This window comes from Rattus norvegicus, chromosome 12 (genome assembly GCF_036323735.1).
Source record: "Rattus norvegicus strain BN/NHsdMcwi chromosome 12, GRCr8, whole genome shotgun sequence".
In the NCBI taxonomy this organism is placed as follows: domain Eukaryota; kingdom Metazoa; phylum Chordata; class Mammalia; order Rodentia; family Muridae; genus Rattus; species Rattus norvegicus.
Window position 1 is genome coordinate 7573569 of NC_086030.1, and position 2434 is coordinate 7576002.

Genomic DNA, 2434 nt, shown 5'->3' on the forward strand with positions numbered 1-2434 from the left:
ATAGGAGGGCCCCAAGTTTTCTGTGACACAGAAATTAAAATACAATGAGAAATACTTGTTTTGTAAAAATCACTAGAAAGAGAGTAGAAAGATAAGCGGCACAGAGAAGACATCCTCATAAAACACACTGCTGTTGGTTTGATGTGTCCACAGATTCCCATAGCTGTAGTGCAAATTATCCTCCCAAGCCAGGCCTAGAGGCACAGACCTGTCATCAGAGCTGCTCGTGAGGCTGAGAAAGAAGGTTGGAAGGTTAAAGGGTAACATGGACTACATAGTGCATATAAGGATAGCCCAGACAATAGAGTGAGACCCTGTCTCAGAAAGGTAGAAAGAGGGGTTGGGATGTGGCTCAGTGATTGAACATTTCTCATTGATTGACAAGTGTGAAATCTAGAGGTCCATCTCAGCTCATTCACACATACACACTCACATTCAGTGCTATGTTGTGGTTTGAGTGAATATCTCTCATAGGCCCATAGGTAAGTTTGTGTTTTTCAGAGTTTTAGTATGTGGGTTGGGGGTGTGCTATGCACTTTTAAGAGGTGGAGCCCCTAGATGAGACTTATTATGGTTGTTTAGCTGTTGTTTAGTTGTTCACCATACTTAATGTCCATGTTTATAGCTATAAAAATACCTAACCTCAGTCACAGAAGCTTCTTTTTGCAGGGAATGATGGTGAGCACAAAGAATATGGCTGCTTAAGGTATGAAAAATAATTATTCAAGCTCAAAAAAGGAGGAACGGAGAATGTTAGAACCAGAGGGAGGAAGAAATGTTATTTTCTGGGCATAACATAACCATTACAATTATGAACTCACAGAAGCTTTCAACAATCAATCATGAATGGTGAGCTACTTATGAGATCATACCCGACTCTGATGAACTATTGACTATTGATGAAATTTTTTGTAAGGCAGTCATTGTCTTCAGTTTTGTGCACATTGGTGAACCCACTAAGTTTCAAAGGACAGTTCAAAGCCTCTAGTCATCAAGGTGGTCATAGTTAAACACAGCTGGTCACAAAAGAAAAAGATATAAATGTTAAAGAGGGAGGTGAGAAAATAACCAGAATACATTATACATATGTATGACATTGTTAAAGAAGAAAATCAGTAAGAATTATGTCTACAAAAAGAAGTAGGGTTCTAGATGTACATCCTGGCTCAAGATGTGAGTCCTTTACTCAGGTACATATTTCCATTATTGATATGGATTGCCTCCTCTTTTTTTTTTTACAAGTGTAATAAGGTTTTATTAAGTAATTAAGGGGACACGCCACAAAGTAGAAGCATGCAACCCAACAGAAAGGGATCTGGGATTTCGAGGGGCGGGGGTGGATGCGCAAATCAGTCACAAAACCGACCACTTCCTCACCCAAACGACAATAAGGTCCTGTCAGAAACGGAGGTAGCAAGTCTGACAGGGCTGTTTGTTACTCCTGGGTTTTGTAGTGATTTCCATGGAGCTTTCAATACCCAGCCATACACTCAGGATCGAGACTTCATAGTGGATGCCGCTAACCCCAACAAGATGGCTACGACCGTGAAACCCTGGGCAGCGATCCGGGTGCGCATCATTAGTTGGGATCGGTGGCTCTGGCCGCGGTGGAAGCAGTAAAGGCCATAGGTTAGGGCAGCCGCCGTACCCAGACAGCCTATAGGCACCATTGGGTTCTCACGGGTCTTGCGAATAAACTTTTCCTTGAAGCCCTCTGGATTGGTGTAGACCGTGGGGCTGAAGCCCTCGATAACTGGGGCCTTGGACGGATCAAAAGGCGCCTCTGGACTCACAGGACCGGGAGCCACCATACCGACCCGCACAAAACAAGGTAGGACAAAAATCCGGACCCGGGACCCCGCCTTCTGATCGGATTGCCTCCTCTTAACAGAAGCTGAGCCCAGTGGGTCACTTGAACTTGTATTTGAATGTCCAACTGTGGGAAAAATGAACCTTTTCTCTTTATAACTTAAGTACTTCAATTATTTCATGAGAGTGATAGTTAACTAGTACTTTATATCTTGACAAGTAAAATATCACCTTCTACAGTTCAAATATATCTTAATAATTTTATCCTCAGAGTCAAATGTGGATAATGTGAAGGAGGTGGGGCTTTGGGGAGGTGTATGGATTACTATGTTCATGGATCAGTGAATTATTATAGGAGTAGCTTTATTATAAAAGTGAGGTTTTTCTAGCTCACTTGCTCTGTATGGGCCAAGCACACTTACATATATAATATAGGTTGGGCATCCTTAATCCAAAATTGGAAATACTAATATATAACTCTTATATATGAAATATATAAATAAATATACATATACATACATATATGATAAACTTTTACTTAAGTCAGGAACTGGCAAGATGGTCCAGTTGATAAAGGTACTTACAGTCTAAGCCTGGTAGTACGAGAGAAAAGACTAAAAAATTC

The 2434-nt window shown here is 41.2% G+C and overlaps 1 protein-coding gene across 1 annotated transcript; it reads right to left on the bottom strand.

Moving 5' to 3' along the window:
* Positions 1-1226: 1226 nt before the first annotated feature.
* Higd2al1 (HIG1 hypoxia inducible domain family, member 2A-like 1) lies at positions 1227-1864 on the bottom strand. The gene has a single exon (XM_039089911.2). The coding sequence runs from the start codon at positions 1809-1811 to the stop codon at positions 1491-1493; it is 321 nt and encodes a 106-aa protein (XP_038945839.1). The 5' UTR covers positions 1812-1864; the 3' UTR covers positions 1227-1490.
* Between the last annotated feature and the right edge of the window lie 570 nt (positions 1865-2434).